Source organism: Chiloscyllium punctatum, chromosome 15 (genome assembly GCF_047496795.1).
Source record: "Chiloscyllium punctatum isolate Juve2018m chromosome 15, sChiPun1.3, whole genome shotgun sequence".
Lineage (NCBI taxonomy): Eukaryota > Metazoa > Chordata > Chondrichthyes > Orectolobiformes > Hemiscylliidae > Chiloscyllium > Chiloscyllium punctatum.
Genome location: NC_092753.1, coordinates 1,506,721 through 1,529,103, shown reverse-complemented (window position 1 = coordinate 1,529,103; position 22,383 = coordinate 1,506,721). Strand labels below are relative to the sequence as shown.

The following is a 22,383-nucleotide window of genomic DNA, read 5'->3' as shown; positions in this document are numbered from 1 at the left end:
GTTGCCATACCAAGTAGTGATACATCCAGACAGAATGCTCTCGATGGCACACCTATAAAAGTTGGCAAGGGTATTCGCCATCATACCAAATTTTCTCAGCTGCCTGAGGAAGAAGAGACGTTGTTGGGCCTTTGTAACCAGTGCGTCCACATGAAGAGTCCAAGAAAGCTTGTTGTGGATGATGACTTCCAGAACCTTGACATTCTCCACTTGTTCCACCTCTGTGCTGTTTATGTGTAGGGGGGGCATGAGTAACATCCCGCCAAAAATCAATAATGAGTTCCTTGGTGTTGCTGGCATTGAGAATTAGGTTGTTCTCAGTGCACTATTTTTCCAGGTCTTCCACCTCCCATCTGCAGTCTGTATCGTTGCCATCTGAGATTCGACAGACTATGGTGGTGTCATCAGCAAACTTGTAAATGGCATTAGTCTGGTATTTGGCGATGCAGTCATGGGTATACAGTGAGTACAGTAGGGGGCTGAGTATGCATCCCTGGGGGGCTCAAGTGTTGAGTGTTAGTAAGGATGAAATATTGTCCCCAATCTTCACTGATGGTGGCCTGTGGGTCAGGAAACTGAGGATCCAGTTGTAGAGAGTGGGGCTTCGTCCGAGATCACTAACTTTAGTAATTAGTCTCAAGGGTATAATAGCATTTAAGGCTGAACTGTAGTCAATGAGTAGGATTTTTATGTAGCTGTTCTTGGTGTCAAGGTGTTCTAGGGAGGAGTGATATGGCATCTGATGTGGATCTGTTGGTCCGATAGGCAAAGTGCAGTAGGTCAAGAGTAGTGGGGAGGCTGGAGTTGATTAATGCCATGACCAGCCTTTCAAAGCACTTCATGATCACTGAAGTTAGGACCACTGGGTGGTAGTCATTGAGACATGCTGCATGAGCCTTCTTAGGCACAGGGATAATGTTGGCCCTCTTCAAACAGGCAGGGAGAGTGGCCTGCTGCAGGGAGAGGTTGAAGATGTCCAAGAAGACCTCTGCCAGTTGATCTGCACATGCTCTGAGTGCATGGCCTAGTACTCCATCTGGTCCCATCACTTTCCATTGATCCACATGAAGGAAAACTGATCTGACCTCTGTTGCAGTGACTGTTGGGATAGGTTTGTCAAGACTTGTCAGAATAGGTGTCACCTCTCTGCTGAAATTCTACTCATAGCAAGCACAGAAGGCATTGAGATGATCTTGAAGGGATGTATCATCGTCTGCCATCTTGCACTGTCTCTTTTTAGAACCTGTGATGTCATTCAGTCCTTGACATAGTTGCTGGGTGTCTGTCTGGGTCTCTAGTTTGGATCGGTATTGGCCCTTGGCTGTCTTAATGTCTCTGCGAAGGTCATACTTGGATTCCTTATATTTGGGTGGGTCTCCTGATCTGAAGGCCTCACACCTGGTTTTTAGCAGGTTCTGTATGTCCTGACTCATCCAGGGTTTCCTGTTGGGGAACACCCGGATTGACTCCCTCAGTATGCCGTCCTCCACACAGTTGCTGATAAAGTCTGTGATGGTGGTGGGGTACCCGTCCAAGGTACCTGCGGCCTGTTTGAACACGGCCCAATCAGCTGATTCCAGACAGCACCAGAGTTGATCCTCTGCCTCCTCCAACCAGCACTGGGCCTGTATCCGCGAGGGGGGGGTCTCCTGCTTGACCTTTTGCCTGTAAGTCGGGAGAAGAAACATGGCACTGTGGTCGGAGTTCCCGAAATGAGCTGCTCTCCCGAAGTTCCTGAATTGGCCTCTGACCTCAGCTCCCAGCCAATTTGGTCATTTGAATTCAAACATCACGCTTCCAGCACAATGCAGCTTGGGTGCAAGGGTTGGGACTTGGAATTCCTCTGCAAGATACATTTCCAGTCTCACCTGGAGGGAGGAACCCTTACTTCTGCGTGTGAACAGTCACCTCATCACAAAGTTTCAGGGAAAGGAGGGAGGAAAAAATTCACATTCACGTAGCAGCTTTCACATTCACAGATGTTCCATAAACCTTCACAAGCAGCGAGTGAGTTGTACTGTACAGTCACTGTCATTGGGCAGCATGGTGGCCCAGTGGTTAGCACTGCTGTCTCATAGCGCCAAGGACCCAGGTTTGATTCCAGCCTCAGGCAACTATCTGTGTGGAGGTTGCACAACCTCCCCGTGTCTGCAATGGGGTTCCTCTGGTTTCCCCCCACAGTCCAAAGATATGCAGGTTAGGTGAATTGACTATGCTAAATTGCCCATAGTGTTCGGGGATATGTAGGTTATTGCATTAGTCAGGGCTAAGTAGAGGGAATGGGTCTGGGTGGGTTACTCTTGTTGGGCTGAAGGGCCTGTTTCCACACTGCAGAGATTCTATGATTCTATTCTATGTTGCCAATCTGCACATAGCAGGGCCCAGAAAGGAATTTTGAGATGAAAATCTTCTTGCCTCTATTCTGACAGCCTCAAACAAAGTAGGAAAGTGGCATCAGATTGACAGGATACAGTTTAACCAAAGGAAATCAAAAACTAATCTCTCAAAAAATGCAATAAAGCTGCCAAGAGTACAAGTTAACTAGAAGTATGGTCCCATTGGTTGTGGTGCTATTGGTTGAGGGATGCATGTTGGCCAGGACACCAGAGGGATTCCTCTGTTTATTTATATTTGAATGGTGCCATGGGATCTCTTATTTTCATGTAAACATGTGGATTTAAACGTTGCACCCGAATGACAATGTAGCAACTCCCTTGACATTGCAACAAAGCCCTGGCCCACATGACGGAATTTTCAGAGTCAGAGACAAGAATGTTGATAACCCTGTTGTTTCTGGATGCTGCCCATGAGCTATTGTTTGGAGGCCCAGAGGAGGAGAAGGTTCCTCTGTCTGAACCTGTGTTCTTGCTGTGTTGCACTTCCCTGTTTTCACAAGCCTCCCACACGTTGCATATTTTGGCTGAGAAGATGGCAAATGACATACTAGTCCCCTCCCTCTGCACTTCTATAATTACGCAAAGTTGACATTCTTCAAGTTTCTATCCCACAATTGCATACAAACTCTACCCCATTAACATGAATGATTCTTCCCTGTCATTTATTCATTTGTAATCTATACTTAGGAGTTACAAGTCAAATTTTTTATACAAAAAAACAGAATTTAACAAAACAATTGCATTTATCTAAATGGTAGTAAACAGGGTGGTCAAAAGAAACATTTTAAATAACCATTTAAACTCTGGTTGCTGTTTGAATTGTTATTTGAAGTTACTCTGTTTAAAAATACTGCTACATCTGTTAAGTGCACCATCTGGTGGTGAAACCATAGATTACGATCCAGGACTCCCAAACGTATCCCAATTACTGACAGCCATTCCACTTTGTAAATGTACCGGGATACCATGATTAGCTTCGAACCCACAACATGGATAATCACCCCCATCTATCTCACACAGCAGCTGAACTTTTGGCTCATCTACCGGTAGATCAGATGTTCAGGTCAAAGTTTCAGAGCCTTGGATTGATGAGTGGCCCCAACATGGGTCAGCACTCCAGTTCAGATTATTCCAGATGCTCCTGTCTTACAACCGGAACTTTGGAGATTGATGGCATTAGGCTTGGACACCACTGATCATCTTACTTGACCCTGCCCTTGACAACACTGAATTTTACCCTAATGGGTACTTGGTATAGTAAAACAGCAATAAAATCCAAAACCTGGACCTTGATTTTGTTTCCAGATGGAGTTATTCAGAGCACATAATCCAACCTTTCTAAAGAAAAAGCAGCCATTTTCTCCAGACTGGACAACAATGAAATTGGGGTGACATTATTAAATGTAAAACACAATGATGCAGAGTAAATACAGAAAAATGCTTTCACATCTGCTACTTCTTCAGTTTGGATAGCCAGCTGGATGCTGGTCTACATTTACAGCACCACGACTCTCCTCACCTTTGCAGTATCACAGACTCAAACGTGAGTGAATTTGTGATTCTGCTGTTAATACACAGGCAGACTGTTGATGTAAGAGGTGAGACACCAATCTCATCCTCCCAAAAACCGAATAAACCACATGCCAAGTGTGAAAGTGCTGCCTGCTCGCTGTACAAACATTGGTCTTCTGGCTTTTCAAATCAGCACCAAATCCTTTTTAGGTGGAGTGTGATTTTTCACAGAAGGTGACATAACTTTGCCACTCCAGCTTTCCCTACGTACTTTAATTTTCTTAAAGCCTTGGTGATGGCCCGTTACTTAGGCTTCTGTAGCAGGGCTAGTGGTGCTGGAAGAGCACAGCAGTTCAGGCAGCATCCAAGGAGCTTTGAAATCGACGTTTCGGGCAAAAGCCCTTCATCAGGATGCTGCCTAAACTGCTGTGCTCTTCCAGCACCACTAATCCAGAATCTGGTTTCCAGCATCTGCAGTCATTGTTTTTATTTTCTGTAACAGCGCAACAGCCGGCTAACTAAACTGGTCAAAACCATCGCATTACATTTCTGCACCATATGCTTGTGACTAAATGCAGCTCTGCCATTTTCAAGGGCAGTTATGAGTGGGCAACAAAATGCTGACCGTGTCAGTAATGCCCACATTCTGTCAAATAAAAAAAAAAGTTAACATGCAGGCTTGGATCTGTGTGCATCAGTCCAAAATACCTGCTCTTTAAAACAACTGACTGAAAATGATGGGCTTGCAAATATAGAGCAGTAAAGGCCTGTACATTTTGAGATGGCTGAATCAGGGCCAATATCAGGTCCTGGAACAAGGGTCAGGGGCAGAAAGCCACCAGGGGAACAGAGATGACAACAGCATCTGGGTCAGGTAATAGCCAGCCAAGTGCATTGCTGTTCATGAAGACACACACACTCAAAAGGTTTGGAGATGCCGGTGTTGGACTGGGGTGTACAAAGTTAAAAATCACACAACACCAGCAGTGCTCCAAAATCTAGTGCTTCCAAATAAACCTGTTGGACTATAACCTGGTGTTGTGTGATTTTTAACTTTGTACACTCAAAAGAGGGGGGTTAGAAGGGAGTTAAATCAGAAAGAATAAACACAAGAGAGGAATCCTGGCAGCAGATTAAATTGCTGTTTGCTAATCATTACAGTAAGTCATAAACAAATACGGTGACAGCAAAGGCACAGCAACATAAAAGATCCACAGTTGGAACTGTCATGGTTAAATACTTTAGCAGGTCAGGCGTCTCACTGACTGGGCCCAATTTTAACTCCATGCAAGTGGCTGGACTTTGAATGAGTTAAAATCTCAACCAAAATTGTCCTGGGTGCGCTGTTTAGCAGAAAATTAGCTTAGAAAATAATGAAGCAGAATTTGAGCCAAGATTCATCCAATGTTCAGGGATAATTCAAAGGCTGGAAGTGGAGGGTGCACTGATATAGTGGAATCTTCCAGGAGAAAGTGAGGACTGCAGATGCTGGAGATCAGAGCTGAAAATGTGTTGCTGGAAAAGCGCAGCAGGTCAGGCAGCATCCAAGGAGCAGGAGAATCGACGTTTCGGGCATGAGCCCTTCTTCAGGGCTCACTCCTGAAGAAAGGCTCATGCCCGAAACGTCGATTCTCCTGCTCCTTGGATGCTGCCTGACCTGCTGCGCTTTTCCAGCAACACATTTTCAGTATAGTGGAATCTTCCCATCCACTGAAGGACATAAGCCAGTCAGTTTTAAAAATGTGGAGAGAGAGAGGGGGGGAGAGAGAGAGTGTGAGTGAGTGAGTGTGAGAGAGAGTGAGTGTGAGGGAGAGGGAGATTCTCAACATCAAAATAAAAAAAAAGCCAAGTCTGCAATCAACTTTTGAACAGTGGGATACGAACCTCAAGAGTGAGTGGTGAATGGCTATTTGCATTCTACTAGTAACTAATCTGCATGCATTTGTAATCTATTCGTACCTCATCTTGATATGTTTTTTTTCCTATTCTCCCACATGCTGGTCAGAAACTAAACGGCACGAGTTTCCAAAATGATAGTCAGGGAGGGTTCTGGTGAGCCCAGTTCATCACCTTCTCTGACCCAACAGCTTGGACAACAGTCCCCAATATCGAAGGTACACAATGACCACATGCCCCATCAGCAGAGGTTGGGCATCAGACACATACCCTCAGCCTCACCACATCATGACACATCTCTGGCTGCCAAGGCACTGTGGGGAAAAACAATTGCCTGAGGTGTTCCTGATGGAGTTAATTGGTGGTCTGTGCAATTATCAGACTCTCTTACTGCTTCAATCCATTCAACTATCGTCTTGTACGTGTAAGAGATGCCTTTGTTTTGCTGGGATAGAGTCAAACTCAAATGTTTTTGTTTATTTGATATGCTACTGTACAAAACCAAACTGCACTTGTGACAATATCCACATACAAAGACATTTTTAATGAATAAACCAGATTTTTGAAATATATATAAAAAAACCTCTGGCTCAGATCTCCACTAAAGTGCTGCAGTATTGAGCTGATCGGGACGTTGACTGTAGTGCAGCTGCCAGGAAAGTCTGTATGCAGGTACGGGATCCCAACTCCACAGTCACAGGCAGGGAGTGTTGCTCAGGGCTCCTGCTTGGTCTCCTAGCACTCACTCACTTTGAGCTGACTGCAATGTTCGCTGCACCTCTGCCGTGCCTATTTGCACTTTGCGGCTTCTTCCCTGATATTAAATATTCACCGCTCCTCTACTTTGCCTTGCTGTTCAGCACAGACACAAAGCCAAGCAGGTTGTCAGCAGTGATCGGTCAAAGGGGGTGAGCATGTTGCTGTGTGGCACAGTGCCATGGCAATGTCACACCGACAGCATGTGCCAGCAACTTACACTACAACACACGGTACAGGCTGCAGTCAAATGGCCATGCCTGGCAGTCTATAGGGAAGCCATTCTCAGGCATGCTGAGCAGAGGCAGCCTTTAGTGAGAAGGTATTGACACACTCAGTCAAGGGCAGCATCTCATATCAGCCGAGGGGCCTGAACTCGGTCAGTCAGCAGCTGGAGTCAGTAAGTCAGTGTCAGACCTTCCAGATCACTGTTGTCCAGCGGTGGAACACAATCAGTCCAGTAGGTCCTGTGTATATACTCACTCTACGTTAGGGGCCTGGTCACTTTGGTTGGGGTTTTCTATCAGAGACAGCTGAATGGGTCAGAGTCAGACTTGGAGGTCTGCTCAATGAAAGCTTAAGTAGGTTTTTTTTCGGTGGTGGGGGGGGGGGGGAATGCTGTAATTGATGGTCACAAACATTCTCCTTTTATCGGGATGGGATGGAAGGAGATGGAGCAGCACAGTGGTTTTCAAAAGCAGCAGCAGGATGAGGGGTTGGGAGTGAGGTAATGTTGGGAGATGGATATGTAAATGAGTTGGATGCTCCATACTGATGAGGTTGATGAGGAGTGCAAGGAATAAAGAAACGTGGAGGCTCAGCACAGGTTGCTCGGCCTTGGTAGGAAGTGATCCTGGGTCCCCAGAACATCACCTGGCTCTCTGGATTAATGGTCTAGCAATAATACCTACCACACTGGTATTATAATCCTTATATTCTCCTGCTGGGTTTGCTTGGATTGGCTCGTGCTGCATTCATCAGAATAAGGTCCCGATGTCAAGGGGCTGTGTTGAGGTGATGGGAACGCTGACTGCTCACATTAATAACAACTTCTTCGGTTTCAGATGGTTTCAACACAGGCTCATCAGAACTGTGCCCTTGGATCCAGCCATTGGACGAAGGTTAGTGTTGCTACCACTGAGGGCAGAGGGGCAGAGAAATGGAGACTGAACAAATGTGTCAGCCCAGGTCTGGCAACAACCTCCAGTGGATGGTCAACAGCCTCCACAAGAATTGACAGGGTCCGCTCAGGATGCAGAGGAGCTACAGGAGGTCAGTATTGCTATTCCCTCCCGTTGCGCGAGGTACAGTGCCACCACACAGACATCCTCAGACTCAGGACATGATCACAGAACTATGTCATCAGTGGCAGCGGGACCTGAAGGGGGCAGTGGGGTGACCATCCTAAACCAGTGGTCGTCAAGGTGAGAGCTTCAATAATTCATGGAACTGGCTGCTTCCATGCAGCTACTGGGGACCCATGTGAACACCTCTCGACCTTCAGCCCACAAATGCGTCACGACTGCTATCAATGCAATTGATGCCGGATCACACCATGACAAAGGGCAGTTCTGCAGCTCAGGCAGTGGGCTTTGCTCCACACCCCACCCCCTAGTCAAAGGTGCAAGAGCCTCAATGCACATAGAGCGTGCCATAGCATAACACTACTGATAGTGCGGCCAGAAAAGAGTTCCATTCCATCAACATACAAGTCATCCATGGTCATCAGTACCACAGGCTAAACCTCTGCTCCAGGGAGCCTGGAAGCTGCCATGGTGCCTGTATCCTTGAGAACTCCTATGTTCCTGTTTCAACAGTTGGATGTCTTACAAGGATGGTTACTGAGTGATGAGAGCCACACTCTGACCATGGCTGATTACTCTGGCCCAAAATGTCTATTTTCCTGCTCCTTGGATGCCACCTTATCTGCTGTGCTTTTCCAACACCACTCTAATCTAGACTCTGGTTTCCAGCATCTTCAGTCCTTGTTTTTACCATAGAGTCAATGCAGCCGATTCTTCAACCAGGCCCACAGTGCAGCAGACAGCATGCTGCCTGTAGAGGCGGCTTTGAAGTTTGGTTCAGTCCAGGGGAGGGGGGTGGCTGGTCGAACAGTCCAGACAGACTGTGTTGCACAATCCCAGCATACTCTGCCTGCACAAGGAAAGCGGGCAAAGCTGGAACGTTGATGAACTGGGAGAGGGAGGACATTGAGTGGGAGGACCATCACATCCATTACAGCAGAGCAGTACAGCAATTGCAACAAGCCAGGCGATATTTCAGCTTGCAACAGAGGAGAGCTGGGAGCAGGGAGAGAGCATTCACTGACCGCAAATGTGTAACTGTGGGAAAGGCAGTCTGCAGCCCCTTTTGTTCCCAGAAGCTCATGTAGTTTTTCTTTGTTTCTTTTTCTTGGTTTGCTCCTGTTGAACATTTTCAACTGCGACTCCCACATTGACCCCAATGGGAAGATGTTACACTGCACTCTGTCTCGGGGAATGATTTACACTCCCTTAGACAGTTTTCAGAGTGGGACAGCATGAAGGATGGGTAAACTGAGTAGTGTGGTTCTTATAACTCCTGTTACAATAACTGTCAACCAGACAGGTGATGTAAAATAAGATTATAGTTACAAATGTGAACTTGTATTTGTAGTATCACTCGTGCCATTGATGTGCCCTTGGAAACAGTTCTTTTGGTTCCACTCTGACCCAGTAGGAAGGCTAGCTCCTGGATGCCAACACTTGACCCGCTTTTAAAGTGGCACCAATGTCTTCAATCCTGGGAGGTGCTGGCTCTGACGGGCACATCAGCCATCGATATTGAGAGAGGAGGACCACAGAGATCAGGTGCACAGATACTGAGGCAGATTTGGATAATAGCATGGAATATGGCAGCTCAGTTGCTCAGTTTGATTCCAACCTCGGGCGACTGTCTGTGTGGAGTTTGCACGTTCTCCCAGTGTCTGTCCGGGTTTCCTCTGGGTGCTCTGGTTTCCTCCTGCAGTCCAAAAATGGGCATGCTCAATTGCCCATAGTGTACAGAAATATGCAGGCTAGGTGGGTTAGCCATAAGCCATGGGCGGCATGGTGGCACAATGGTTAGCACTGCTGCCTCACAGCACCAGAGACCCGGGTTCAATTCCCGCCTCAGGCGACTCTCTGTGTGTGGAGTTTGCACATTCTCCCCGTGTCTGTGTGGGTTTCCTCTGGGTGTTCCAGGTGAATGTGCAGGTTAGGTGAATTGGCCATGCTAAATTGCCCATAGTGTTAAGTGAAGGGATAAATGTAGGGGAATGGGTCTGGGTGGGTTGCGCTTTGGTGGGTCGATGTGGACTTGTTGGGCCGAAGGGTCTGTTTCCACACTGTAAGTAATCTAAAAAAGGAAATGCAGGGTTACATGGACAGGATGGGGGTGTCTGGGTGGGATGTTCTTCGGAGGATTGGTGTGGACTCCATGGGCCGAATGGGCTGCTTACACACTGCAAGGATTCTATGATCCATGGTAATTTGCTAGAGCCCACAGAAAGAAAATCTCCATGAAGTTCATCAAAATTTACACTTTGTTGATTTTTGGTAAAATTCACCTCATGGTGTGCTATCCAACTGTGGACAGTATTCAATCAGGCAATTATTCTGATTAAGATTGAAGAGTAGAGCATGGCTGGGATTGGTCAGGTTCCCAGTAATCGCTTGTCACTGAAATTGTGATGCATGTTATTTAGGGTAGACACTAAAAGGAGAATTAGAAAGGACTTGAATGCACACTCCAGTTGCCACAGTGTCCTGCAATCAATGACATGTACCCTGCAATGCTCATCTTGCAGTCTGTCACTTAGTTCAGTGGCTAATCTGAGGTCTACAGACATTTGGCTTAAAATTAACATGCGCCGTCTGCAGGCAGTAAAGAATAGCAAGGGAATGGCTGGGGTCGTTTTTTAAAAAATTCATTCAAAAGACGTGGATGTAATGTCATTAACTCGACTTGCATTTATTGTCCATCCCCAGTTACAGTGAAGCATCAACTATATTGTTGTGGGCTTGGGGGTCACATACAGAACAGGCCAAGTCAACAGGTTCCTTCCCTAAAGGTCATTAGTGACCCAAACGGATTTTTCCTGGCAATTGACAACTGTTTCATGGTTATCATTAGACAGCTAATTTTATTGAATTCAAATTACACCACCTGATTCAAACCCAGGTCCCCAAGGTTTTTGGATTCACGGTTCTAACACTAATGGCCACTGGACCATTACCTTCCCACTCAAAGCCATTTTGAACTAGCTTATTAACAGGTGCACAGAATACTCTATGTGCAAAGCAAAAGTGCTCAATGTAATGATGTAATGTTCAAATGGAACATTGCATCAATATAAACAACACTTGTTGTGATTGTGACACAGCTATGTCCACGGAATACCAATTATTCTGTCTATTCATTCTGGTGTCAAACAAGCAATGCAGCATCATATAGAAGGGTGAAGAAGGGTGAAATTGTCAGGCAGATTGCATAATTGCTGTTATTCCCCGAAGTAAAGAAGATTAAATATTGATATAATTGAGATGTTTTAGATGATTAATTGATTTGACAAGATAAATAGAGAGAAACTATTCTGTTTGGCGAGGAGGGAATCTAGAACAGGAGAAATGATCTTAAAATCAGAGCTAGGCCTTTCAGAGGTGATGTCAGGAAGTCCATCTTCACACACGGGAATGTGGGAGGCTGGAACTCTTATCCCAGCATATGGCCAAGGCTGGATCAATTGAAAATTTCAACCAGAGGGGGATTGATTTTTATGAGATCAGAGTATGAAGGATTACTGAACCAAGACAGATAAATGGAGTTAAGACACAGACCAGCCATGATCTAACTAAATGGTGGATGTGGCTTATGGGGCTAAATGACCTGCTTCTATTCCCAAGTCCCTCTTTAAATGGTGTCGAAGAGCAGATTCACTCGCAAAATGGCCAGGATTTTTTTTTGTTTGAATAGCTAAGAACAGGCACAGTGTCATGGGCACATATCAGGGGAAGAGGTTTGCAGCTTAATTCAAATGCAAGTGCCCTGTGGGCAATCTTTGAATAAAACTGTTCTTTTTTGAGCTGATGAATTAGATTTTAAAAATATCTCATATTCCAGGTGGTTTTGGATGTATAGCTCTACACAGGTTATCACAATTAAAGTAATTTAGACTCCGAGCCATAGAGATGTACAGCACGGAAACAGACCGTTCAGTCCAATTCATCCATGCTGACCCGATATCCCAACCCAATCTACTTCCATATGCCAGTACTTGGCCCATATCCCTCCAAACCCTTCCTATTCATATACTCATCCAATTGCCTTTTAAATGCTGTAACTGTACCAGCCTTTGGCCGCTCATTCCATACACGCACCACCCTCTGTGTGAAAAAGGTGCCCCTTTGGTCTCTTGTATATCTTTTACCCTCTCACCCTAAACCCATGCTCCCTAGTTCTAGACTCCACCACCCCAGGGAAAAGACCTTAGCTAGTTACCTTTTATAAGCCTTTCATAAACCTTTTATGATGCTCCAGGGAAATCAGTCCCAGCCTGTTCAGCCTCTCCCTGCAGCTCAAATCCTCTAAACCTGGCAACATTCTTGTAAAACTTTTCTGAACCCTTTCAATTTTCACAATGTCCTTCTGATAGGAAGGAGACCAGAATTACAAATAATATTCCAGAAATGGCTGAACCAATGTCCTGCACAGCCGGACCATGACCTCCCAACTCCTGTACTCAATATTCTGACCAATAAAGGAAAACATACTAAACAGTGTCCTCTGAAATGGTGTCTTCCGCAAACTTATTAATTCTATCTCCTACATTCACATCCAAATCATTTTTATAAATGACAACAAGTAGTGGATCCAACACCAATCCTTCTGATACACCACTGGTCAGAGGCCTCCAGTCTGAAAAGCAACCCTCCACCACTACCCTCTGCCTTCTACCTTCAAGCCAGTTCTGTATCCAGACGGCTAGTTCTCCCTGTATTCCATGAGATCTAACCTTGTTAACCAGTCTCCCATGGGGAGCCTTGTCAAACACCTTACTGAAGTCCACGTTGGTCACATATACTGCTCTGCCCTCATCAGTTCTCTTTGTTACTTGTCAGGGGGAGTCAAAAATCTTTGAGGTCACAGAGTCTGTGTAGAAGGTCAGCAGTGAGACAATGCACGAACACGATGGGAGGGGAAACGTTGACCTTCTCATGTGCCCTGGGGTGAGGTCAAGAGAAGGTGCTGGTCACATGTAGAGGACCTGTTAAGGCCAGATTTTTCAGCAAGTGGTGGCATTCTAACACGAGTCCACGTGAGTTCGTTGCATGGAAGTCCATCTCTTTGGCAGGCTTGGCAGTTGGGTAGGGGACAGTGAAGAATAAGCCGCACATCCTAGGTATGTCAAATCTTTAAACTGACCTGAGGTGGAGGAAGGGACAGGTATCTGGAGTTTGTCGAATTGGGGTGAGGATGAAGCACTCCTGTTCCTCCCTCTCTCGAGAACTGAGGTCCTGCACTGGTTGGAGCTGTTAGGATGCCTGAGGTATGCCAACCTACAGTGAAACCAGTAAAGGCCTTCAGCCATTTAACAAGGTCTCATGTATCCCAAAAGGAGACTGATGGTCGCGCTGCCCAGCCAACTAAGCTGTCTGAACAGAAGCTAGAACCCAGCTGACTTCGATCATGCTTCAACTTTTAAATATCATAAACATCTATGACTTTTAAAAAAAGGTTCAAGAGACTCGACTCTGGAAAAATGTCTGACTAATGAGTCATTAGGAACAATATTAGCTGTGTGGTAACCCAAAATTTCCTACTCAGGCCACATTAAAGTCGACACCTTTAAGTCTCATGTATTTTAAATGTAACAGGCCCGCACACTTGCACAAATCACAACAAAACGAAATGTAGAGTGTCCATGGATTAGAATTTGTTGCAGGGATCAAAGTTTCTCTTGTGTGACGATTCATAATTAAAATCTAAAACTAGCACTAAATTGAAATGTAATTTGAAATGGAAATCCTCCATGTGAACAGTTTATCAGGTGAGGGTTTTATAGAATGAAAAGAGCGCCTTTGGTCTGTTGTGTTCTTACTGGTCATCAAGCACCTATCTACTCAAATTCCATTTCCCAAGCATGTGATCCATAACCTTGCATGCGATTGGTGATTCAAGCATTTATTTAAATTCTTTAAATGTTGTTCGGGTTCCTGTTCCATCGCCCTTGCAAACAATTTCCAAATAGCTCCCATCCCAGGCAGATCTAATCCTTAAACTGACCTGAGGTGGAGGAAGGGTCAGGTATCTGGGGTTTGGGGAATTGGGGGTAAGGATGAAGCACTCCTGTTCAAGCTATTTCCTCAAATACCCTCAAAAGCTCCTGTATCTGACCTTAAATCTACACCCCAGATTACTGACCCCTCTACTAAGGAAAAGCATTTCCCGCTGCCTAGGCATTCTTAGCCACTTTATCTACTTGTTCTTAAAAGAATTTATGGATACGTACACCAAAGTTCCTTTGGTCGTCTTCTTGTGGTCTTACCATTCATCACATGTTCGCTTGCCTTACAAGTCTTCCCAAAATGCATGTTTCAGGATTACATTTGCCACTGTTCTGCCCGTCTTAACTTATTAACGTACACTTCAAAGCCAAGTGACTCAGCCCCAAACACTGGCATATTATCGGGCATAGACTTCCGTGGAAAAAACAACATTTAACAATTACCTTCGGCTTACTCCCAACTAAGCTAATTTTAGGTTCAATTCTACAGTAACCCTGGATCCCATGGGTTCTCATCTCAATCAGTGAGAGACCTCGTCAAAAGCCTTAATGAAGTCTGTGTGGGCAGGCTTCATCAACTACATGACCCTCATCTACAAATCTAGTCACCTCTTTGAAAATTCAATTTTGTTAGACACAATTCCTCCCGGACAAAGCCATGCAACTATTCTTGATTAATCCTTGCTCCTCCAAAGTGGGGATTAATTCTGTCCCTTGATTTTTTCCCAATAGTTTCCTTACCACTGATTTAGACTCACTGACCTGTAGTTTACTGCTTTATCTCTACCATCCTTCTCAAACAAATGGTACCGTATTAGGAATCCCTTCCCAATTAGCGACTTACCGTTGGGTGGGGAATACTGTAATATTCTCCTTACATGACTCACCCCAACCCCTTTAATGGGTTAACTGTAGTAATCGATGCTTGCAAATATGTTACACAAAACCCAAACAAAAGCTTTATGAAGAAAATTGAATTTTAAATCCACCACCAGTTCAAAGATATCCTTAGTATTGCCTTTGAAAGCTGTATTCCCACTGTGCAGAGAAACAAATACACTTTAGGCATGAAATTGAGGAGCACTTATTGTAATATACACAATATAAATAAGAATTGATTTCAAACATCAATGAGTGAATTTTACAGAAAAAAAGACTTTGATGATGAATAGACAGTTCTTGGATTTTAGGTATTAATAGGTCTACAATGAAATGGGAATGCGATTTCAGAGCTAACTCAATATTGTCAAATTTGCAAGTGAAATTTGCCTTCAACAAACTCTGCATTCCCATGTAAACAACACCAAGTGCAATCACAACAAACAGACCTTATTAGATCTTCAAGTTCAACTCAGGATGGGTAACAATGCTATCTTTGCCAAGGGCACCAATATCCCATGAAATAATTAAAAAAAAAGGATTGACACCTTTTCCATAATGAACTCCTTAAATCGAATTCTCCATTAGCTCCCCCTCCACTCCTCACCCAACTCAATCTATTGATGCATTTGCCAATTATTCCAACCCATAATCATGAATTTCTGGGAGATTGCACACTCTTGGTACTGAAAGCTTCTAAATCTTCCTTGTTGCATCGTTACTTCTTTGTGTCCTGTAAAGGTCTTCAATGTGACAAACTGAATTTTTCCAATCTTCCTAAGATTTCCTCTTATCTCTGAGTAACAGCTTCCCCACACAGCACTATGGCACAGAGATCTACGGCACAGAAAAAGGCCCTTCGGCTTATTGTGCCCTTGCCGATTAAAATTAACCACCTAACGCTTGCTTAATTTCTTTGATTCGCCATCACCACTGACGTCAAGAGAAAGTGACACCTTTTGAAATACAGAAGGATCCTGTCAAAATGAAAGAAGTAGTCCTTCATGACAGTTTCAGACACCTGTAAATTCAATTTTAAAAATTCTACTCATCTGCAGAGTGGATGTTGAACCCTCTTTCTAGCTTGGGAAGATGTGATAAGTCATTGATGAGACAGAATAATCCACAGAGCTTTAACAATTTCCCCTGCTTAACTTTTAGAAGAAATGGCTTTCTCACAGAAAAAGGAATCTTGCCTTCGCTCAGAGGTTGGATAGATGAGATAATTTAAATGCTGGCCACTGTCCACTTAGAAGGATCATTCCTGTAAATTCTGCTTCAATTTCTCAAATGCATCAAGTCATCCCAATGCACAGGTATCACTCCACTGAAAATGCTTCAAGGGCCCAGTGTTCTAATGTTTCTCCAAATTTGGCAACAGGCTATTCACAATTAAGATAGAAGAGCACGGAGATATCCTAATTAAGTGACAAGTCACCTTCATGCATAAATTGCAGATTCTAGCAGTTCATCATTTAAATTGAAGAGAAAGTACGGAACTGGAACAGTGTTCTTTTTGTTGCTGCTCCATCTTCATTTCAATATTCCTGAAAGCACAGTCCCAACTGATCATGAGAGATTCAGTAAATTGATTGTTTAATCAACCGCAAGCCATTTCTAAACAGTACATTAACAAACTTGCCAAAATATTTTTCCTCATCCTGTATTGAAATCTCGTTGATGCAAACAATTCCATTGTGCAAGATTAAAGCACACAGGATGGGGGGTGGGGGATGCATATTGAGAGGGATAGAAAACTGGTTGGCAGGGAGGAAGCAAAGAGTAGGAATTAATGGGTCCTTTTCAAATTGGCAACCAGTAACTAGTGGGATGCCACAGGGATAGGTGCTAGGACCCCAGCTGTTAACAATATACATTAATGATTGGGAGAAGGAACAAAATGTAACATCTCAAAGTTTGCAGATGATACCAAGTTGGGTGGGAGGGTGAACTGTGACGAGGATGCAGAGATCCTTCAGCATGATGTGGACAGGTTGGGTGAGTGGGCAATGCAATGGCAGATGCAGTATAATTTGGACAGATGCAAGGTTATTCACTTTGGAAGCAAAAACAAGAAGGCCGATTACCAACTGAATGGCAGTAGATTGGGAGGGGAGTGTGCAGTGTGACCTGGGTGTCCTTGTGCAGCAGTCACTGAAGATAGGTATGCTGGTGCAGTAGGCGGTAAAGAAGGCAAATAATATGTTGGCCTTAATTGCGAGAAGTTTCTAGTGCAGGAGCAGGGATGTGTTGTTGCAGTTATACGCATCCTTGGTGAGGCCACACCTAGAATATTGTGAGCAGTTTTGGTCTCCTTTTCTGAGGAAGGATGCTCTTGCTTTCGAGGGAGTGCAGTGAAGATTTACAAGCCTGATTCCGGGGATGGTAGGACTGATTTATGAAGAGAGATTGACTAAGTTAGGGTTGTTTTCGCTGGAGTTCAGACAAGTGAGGGGATATCTCAGAGATTTATAAAATTCTAACAGCACTAGACAAGATAGATGCAAGGAGGATACTCCTGATGGTGGGTGTGTCTAGAATCAGGACTCATAGTCTGAGGATTGGGGGTGGACCATTTAGGGCGAGATGAGGAGACATTTCTTTACCCCAAGAGCAGTTAGCCTGTGGAATTTCATTACCACAGGAAGTCATTGATGTCAAAACATTGAATGTATTAAAGAGATAGCTAGATATAGCATTTGAGGTGGATGGGATCACTGCAGGACTTCAATAATTGGTGCTGATCTATCTGATACAGCAAAAACAATGATATTGTTGTCATTAATCTCCTGCACTGTTGACATCGCTCAGCATCATTAAGCTAGCCATTCCAGCAATGACAGCTAATCAAGCCCATCCCCCAACCAACTGAGGTGACCATAAAGGTCCTACCTTCTCAACCTTACCCGAGGGGTGGGGGGCCCTCAGGTTAAAGCACCACCAGTCGTCTCTCCGATGAGAGAACAGCCCCAGGGTCCTCTGGGACTATAGCGACTTTACTGGTTATCTCTTACAGGAGACCACGTATGTAGGTGGACTACACGTCAATTTAAATGACCCCTGAGACCCCAGTAGTCTTGGCAAAACGGAACTCCAACTGAATATGTACAGAAAACCATCAAACTCACTATCATGTACACCTATATTTTGCACAATGTAAACAAACTGAAACCTTTCATCCTATGTCTTTCTTTTATCCTGTTTACAGGAATCTGTTTAAACTCTTCTCAAGACTGATACGAGTGTGCAGGGCAGAAGAGGTTCTGCTCCAGTCATTTCTGCTGACATGAAATCATACCGTGTGCAAGGTTCACGCCTGCTACAATGTACCATACAGTGGTGCCTTGAAAGGAGTTGTCTTACTCCTGCTGTAAGTCCAGTGGAGTGAGAGGGGGAGGGTGGAGGGCTAGAGTGAGAGAATGACAAAGAATTAGGTTTGACGAATGCCCTAACATCTGGAATCGTCAGCTGAGGCTTCCTAGTCTTAGACCCTGACATGAAGAGTTGGGCAAAGTTTAAGAAAACAGCAAACGTTTGTGGATTTGCAATCCATGTGCAACTGTGGGCAAGGATGGCTTAATAGTTTAGTCATAACCAACTCATCAGCAAGGTACTTGGTTCAGTGTAGAGCTTGTTCTGATTGGCTGATCATTGACCTGGACAGAGTATGGAGACTATAACTAGAATTAGGGCAAGATTAGTGAGGCAAGACTGACCACAGGTACCCGACTGTGGATAGCAGGAGGAGGATCAGGCCCAGCTCTGATTAAACCTTCCTCAGTCACCAGGATTTGGAGCATCCACCATCTAACTTCACACATAAACGGAACCTTCAGTGAGGAGTCCAAAGCTTCCCCGTCTCATGGCTGAGGGCCTTCAGAAGATGCAAAGGGACCAGAAAAGAAATAGTAATGAGCAAGTCAGAACCTCAGAGGACCACATCTAAACTGACCCTTCTTTAAAGCTCAGTGAGAAGTGCCATTCACATCAAACATGAACTGATATTGCACATTAAAACTGGCTGATTTACTAAAGTCAGATTTAACCAGAAGTTGAGTCTGAGATGGAAAAAAGAATTGAGTGAACGAGAATGATATCTACTTCAGTAACTTCAACCAAAATGCTTTCACTATGTTGTGTGATAACAGGATGAAAGTTGAGTGAGAGAGAGAGAGAGAGGGAGTGAGAGAGAGAGGGAGTGAGAGAGAGAGGGAGTGAGAGAGAAAAACTCAGTCATCTCCACGCTGCTGTCACATGTCTCTAATGAGTTGAGTTCACAGTGCCATGGGAAGGGAAAGATTTCGAAGAGGAAATATAAAATGATCAAGTCCGCCGATTTCTCACGTCAACACGATAATAAAACTCCTAAATCTGTTGTAGATTCAGTTTGATTGAGAACAATTTTATTCAAAGCTTGTACAATTGAGATGTTAGTAACTTCTGAAACCCCATTTGCACACTGCTGGAGTGGTTATGTTAAAGCACTAGGTTCACATGCAAAATGAGTAATTTAAGTCAACCTGAAGGCAATAAAACTTGCCAAGGCATTACAGTCAGTAGTCATAGGTTGTCTCTAGACTGTCATTAGAGTTACTGATCTTCGACCTGAAGAGGAAAGTTTCATTTCTATACAACCACTCACATCATTGGGGTGCTCCAAATCACCCTTCACGGCCACTTCTGGATTACAGACACTGCTCGATCATAGGAAAGATGTTTTTTTTAACAAAGGTGGTGGTGGGTACAGTCTTCTTTGGTAAAGGTTATCAGGCTGAATGGGAATGTAGCATGAACAGATCATATTGAATAGTGAAATAGGCTTGAAGAGCTGAATGGCCTTCTTTCTGCTCCTGTTTTCTATATTCATATAGAAAACATTTTATAAGATTCACATGAACTGGCCTCATAGACAGCAGAGAAATTACCATAGTTTGTTTAGTGATGTAAACCAATCCATAATCTTTGGCTAGAACAGGTAGGACAACTCACTCTTCTTTCTAACATATACTGTGGATCTTCAACATCTATTAACATACTGGATGGGCCCTTGATTTAACGTTTCACCTAAAAGACAGAATATCTCTGATGGCAGAGCAAGATCGCCATATTGCATCGAAGTAACAACCTACTCACTGAGCTCAAGTCTCCAGCTGAAGGTCTTCTGATTCAGAGGAGATCACACTAAACAAAGTAAAGACTTCAGCTTTTATTCATTCTTCCTGGCCTATCCTGCAGTTACACATCTTCCTTATCCCCACAAACCCCTCCCATCCCCAGCACCCCCACCACAGTAACATGATAGATAGAATTTATCTGAAAAACAGGAATGATTCATTCGATTGTTCTTACCTGCTCACTAAACTTGCTGAAATCTGCAAAATTTGGCTGTTGAACTTTCTCCAGCTGTTCAGCAATAACATTACTGGTCTCGGCTTTGTTAGGGAAGGGAGTAATCTGTAAAACACGACAGGAAAATGCAATCTAACTGCAATCAACAGTCTTCCAGGGCTAGAGATTTTATCTCTGCAAATTTTCTCCCTGTCCTCCTTCTGAAGTCAGTAATATTAGCACTGGGTTGTATATCTCAGTGCCTATTTATACTTAAGACCTCAATTAACTCTAGCAGGTAATTTGAGGTTGGCTGTCACAGTTAAGTATAATGTTGTCAGACAACTTGTGACAGCCTATTCCACAGCAGAAATGGAAATAGCTATCTACTGATTGGGAAAAACCTAAGAAAACAGTAGGTATGAGAGTCAAGATAAAGTTATTCTGAATTTTAAATGATTCTGTGCCTAATTCCCTATGCACTTATTCTGGCATCAACTTATCTTGGAGTGAATTGAGACATAATAATAATCTCACCTCAGCTTTGCTACTAAAATAAATATTGTGTGAGTTTGTACACTTTCTCTCTGAGCCTAGCCTCTTGATCTCTTTGACTACTCACAGCTAAGAGGATGACAGTTAGTCTGCTTGGGGCCTGACGGCCAGGGATGTGCAGAAACAATCCCAGGACATCCATCCTGATGTTCTCTCCCTAACATGAGGATTTTGACAGCTCTGAATTCACCACCTCCCTGAAGCAGCAAATCAGGCAAAGTCACGGGTCAACAGTACGTGGTGATGCTCCGAGTGCTCCCGGGATTATTGCATCGCAGAAGCAGCAGTATAAGCAATGAATCCAAACACAGTCAGCTTTACTCTTTGGGTCCTTTACCATGCTATCCTTTCCTGTGATGCTTCATTCTCTGTTTTTAAAAGCAAAGATGTAAACTATGAAATAGCGCCAGGGCACATTTGCAGCTCTTTTAATCAGCTTGTCTTTGCTTGGCTAAACTGTGACATCTGCTTTTGTATCCTGAAAAACGCACTGTGCAAACATCACACGGCCTACACAGCTCTTCCTCTGGGGCTGCTGAACAAACACATCCCTTTCCATTCCAGTCAGATGTAGCAAGAACTCGCTTTGCAATTCTAATTCTAATCACAATATTTTCACTTTAATTATTCTGGATTACTCTTTGCAAAAACGTACTCCCTCATCTAACAAAAGACTTGACACATGGAGTACTCTGGTGGTTGCAGTGCATGCTGCGTCTTACCTTGACTGTTGGAGGTCGTGGTGGGACTGCAGGAGGTGGCTGTGTCAAACCAGACTTCACTGCTAATACAAAATAAAAAAAAAACCTTAATATTAAATACCAGTTAATGAATTGTGCAATAAATTTCTAATATTGAGAGTACAAAAGGGCAATCTGACACTTCCATTAACTGAAGGTTAAGCATCTATGGCAATTGTGTCACTGACAATAATGCATCCACCACGAGCAGCATTATTAATGCACTTTCAATTATGATAGTTTACAACAACTTGTATTTACATGGCACCTGTAATTGTATTATCCTAAGAGCATAATCAGTCAAAGAGTGACACCAAAACAAGAAACAAAGACATTAAGGCAAGGTGATTGAAAACCTTAATTGAGGTAATGAGTTGAAAGCAGATTGTGAAAGGAAAGAGATTTGGAGAGGGAAGAAGGTAACTGTGGTTTGGCAGGAATTTGTAAGCTTGGGAGCTAGTCCCAATATATCTAAGCGTAGGGAGAAGAATATCAGCATCACAGAAGAGGTCAGAGAAAAGTAGCATTCTCAGAGGACTGTAAGCCTGTAGAAGGATACCAGGTTAAGGAATTTAAAGGTACAACTTGGCGATATGATATTACATTTACTTCATCCATTTTATTTGCAACCTTGACTGGGAAATACAACTTGGCTTTTTTTAAAAAACATGTGTAATTTTAATGTAATTGTGGTCATTGTGGGGGCTAGATTGTTAACATTAGAAAAATCAATTTACTAAAAGAACAACTTGTAGGAAGTATCAATTTGAATGAGATGAAGTGGTAAGTGTATTTACGATATCAGACATCAATGGTAATAACTATTAAAATGTGAAAGCACTGTATAAGGGGCGAGTGATTGCTTAATTGAGCATATGGTAACAATGTTGCCATGAGTAGAACTTCAGATTCCTCTTCCCTATGTTTTTTTTTAAATGCCAATTATATTGATTTAGAAAAAAGCATTCATCAACATCAAAGGAGAAATGAAAATGACACATCAACAAAAATATGGCTG

General features: G+C 43.7%; 1 protein-coding gene across 6 annotated transcripts in view; it reads right to left on the bottom strand.

Moving 5' to 3' along the window:
* The window catches only part of reps2 (RALBP1 associated Eps domain containing 2), a 205,429-nt gene that overhangs the window by 18,211 nt on the left and 164,835 nt on the right, over positions 1-22,383 (bottom strand). For all 6 annotated transcript variants that reach the window (XR_011962488.1, XM_072584435.1, XM_072584436.1 and 3 more), the window contains 2 exons: positions 21,348-21,409; positions 20,092-20,196 (listed from right to left, as the gene is read on the bottom strand). Coding sequence is in view for 5 of the 6 variants with exons in the window: in XM_072584435.1 (XP_072440536.1) it covers positions 20,092-20,196; positions 21,348-21,409 (167 nt within the window). In the remaining variant the exon portion in view is untranslated. The remainder of the gene's footprint in view (positions 1-20,091; positions 20,197-21,347; positions 21,410-22,383) is intronic.